General features: G+C 37.9%; 1 protein-coding gene across 1 annotated transcript in view; it reads right to left on the reverse strand.

Moving 5' to 3' along the window:
- The window catches only part of LOC106872908 (papilin), a 151,893-nt gene that overhangs the window by 79,553 nt on the left and 69,840 nt on the right, over positions 1-2,500 (reverse strand). The window contains exons 23-24 of the mRNA XM_052978120.1: positions 1,445-1,690; positions 71-289 (exon numbers count right to left, since the gene is read on the reverse strand). Of these exons, the coding sequence (XP_052834080.1) occupies positions 71-289; positions 1,445-1,690 (465 nt within the window). The remainder of the gene's footprint in view (positions 1-70; positions 290-1,444; positions 1,691-2,500) is intronic.

Consider the following 2,500-nt stretch of genomic DNA (forward strand, 5'->3'; position numbering starts at 1 on the left):
TATATATATATATATATATATATATATATGTATATACACACATGTAAACACACATGTATTACATACTGACCTATCGGTGGCACCGAAGGAGAAGGAGTAGTGCTGAAAGGCACTTTTATGATAAAGGGAGAACAAAATTGTTTGCATTCTTGGAGACTGTGGAAACGGTTGGTATTTCCTCCACAACCACCGTAGATAAACTCGTCACACTGCCTCGTAACCATATTGAAGTAATATTGTTTCAAGTGGGCAAGACATATCCCTGACTCTTTTGGTTGAAAACAGATATCTGGAATGGTGGAATGGTAGAATAGCGGAATAGCATATTAGTGGATTGGCAGATGAATGAAATATTAGAATTGCAGAATGGGAGATTGGTAGAGCGTTGCTTGTTGGAATGGTAGAATGGTGGTTTAGAGGTTGGAAGGGTCGATGGAATTATAAAATGGTAAATAGTGAGACGTTGGTAAGTAAGAACAGTAGAATGGTAAAGTGGTGGATGAACAGAATATTGAAGTGAGGGAATGGTGGTATGGTATGGTCCTTTGGTGTATATTTTCTTCATCTTTTAACCAGGAGTGAAGGTCAGTGCTCATCTTGTTTTAGAGGGCCTCCAAGAATACCAGGAAAGAAAGAAGGGGTCCTAAAGGGGCCCATGGTGCCAGATGGTTCTATTAAACCAGTTGATTAGCAGAATGGTATAATGGTGCAATACTAGATTAGAAAATAACAGACTGACAGAATTGGTGAAATGGTAGAGAAGTAAAATAATGGTTGAGTGTAGAACTTATATAATTTGAATTATACAATGTCGGAATGGTATAATGGTAGTAAGAAAGTCTAATGGCAGAATACTCTGTCTGAAGAATAGTATGGCAGAATGATGAAATAATGGAAGTAGCAGAATAGCAGAATGAAAGAATGCTGAAAATAGTGGAATCATGTAATGGGTGTTTGCATGGAATGGTTAGAATTGGTAGAATAATGTTGGAATAATTGGATGGTAGAGAAGGATTGGAGGAATAACAGAATGGTAGATTTTGGACTGAAAGAATGGCAGAATGATAAAGCGTGTCGGCGCTAGATACTACTAACCTGCTGATGTTGGGGAAGATAAGGACTTCTATAGTTGAATTTAACAATGTCGGAATGGTATAATGGTAGTAAGAAAGTACAATGATATGACTAATCTGAAGGTTAGAATGGTAGAATGATGAAATAATGGAATAAGCAGAATAGCAGAATGACGGAATGCTGAAAATAGTGGAATCATGTAATGGTGTTTGGATGAAATCGTCAGAATTGGTAGAATAACGTTGGAATAATTGGATGGTAGAGAAGGATCGGAAGAACGACAGAATGGTAGATTTGGGGCTGAAGGAATGGCAGAATGATAAAAGTGTGTAGGTGTTAAGTGTAAGTGTAAGTGTGTGTAAATACTAACCTGCTGGTGCTGGGGAAGATAGGACGGTGGTGGTAATGGTGGTGGTGGCGGTGGCGGTGGTGGAGAAAGGTTTTACGATAAAATGGGAACAGAATTTCTGACAGTCTTGGAGGGTGGGAAAACGGTTGGGATTTCCTCCGCAACCTCCGTACACAAATTCTTCACACGTCCTTGTAACCATATCGAAGTAATATTGATCACTGTAAGCATAACATATTCCTGTCTCTCTTGGTAGAGAACAGATATCTGGAATGGTGGAATGGTAGAATAGCGGTTTAATGGATTTGTACAATGGTTGAGTAGCAGATTAGTGAAATGGTAGAGTTGTGCAATGGTAGAATACTCAATTAGTGATTTGGCAGAATGGTGGAATGGCACAAAGATGGAATGGTGCATTAGCAGATTAGTGGATTGGTAGAATGGTAGAATAGTGGGTTAATGAATTGGCAGAATGATAGAATGGTAAATTAGCAGATTAGTGGATTGAGTGAATGGTAGAATAATGGATTAATGGATTGGCAGAATGCTGGAATGATACAAATGCAGATTGGTAGAATGGTAGAATAGTGGATTAATGGATTGGCAGAATGCTGTAATGATACAAATGCAGATTGGCGGAATGGTAGAATAATGAATTAATGGATTGGTAGAATGCTGGAATGATACAAATGCAGAATGGTAGAATAGTGGATTAATGGATTAGCAGAACAATGGAATGATACAAATATAGATTGGTGGAATGGTAGAATAGTAGATTAGTGAATTGGCAAAATGGAAGAATGATTGAATGGTAGAATTGTGCATTAGTGGATGAGTTGAATGGGAGAATGACAGATTAGTGGATTGAGAGAATTGTGGATTAATGGCTTTGTAAAACTTTGGATTATTGGATTGGCAAAATCGTTGATTAATGCCAGTTTCCTAATAATATTTTACTGCAGAACTCTCATCTGTTTTTCAAGGGTCATGAAGCCCTTTACCTATATTTCATAGTCAGCCCTTGCCCTCATCATTTTAAAATAACCCCTTTTCAATAAACCCTGCAACCCACACCAA

The sequence above is a fragment of the Octopus bimaculoides genome, chromosome 30, assembly GCF_001194135.2.
Source record: "Octopus bimaculoides isolate UCB-OBI-ISO-001 chromosome 30, ASM119413v2, whole genome shotgun sequence".
In the NCBI taxonomy this organism is placed as follows: domain Eukaryota; kingdom Metazoa; phylum Mollusca; class Cephalopoda; order Octopoda; family Octopodidae; genus Octopus; species Octopus bimaculoides.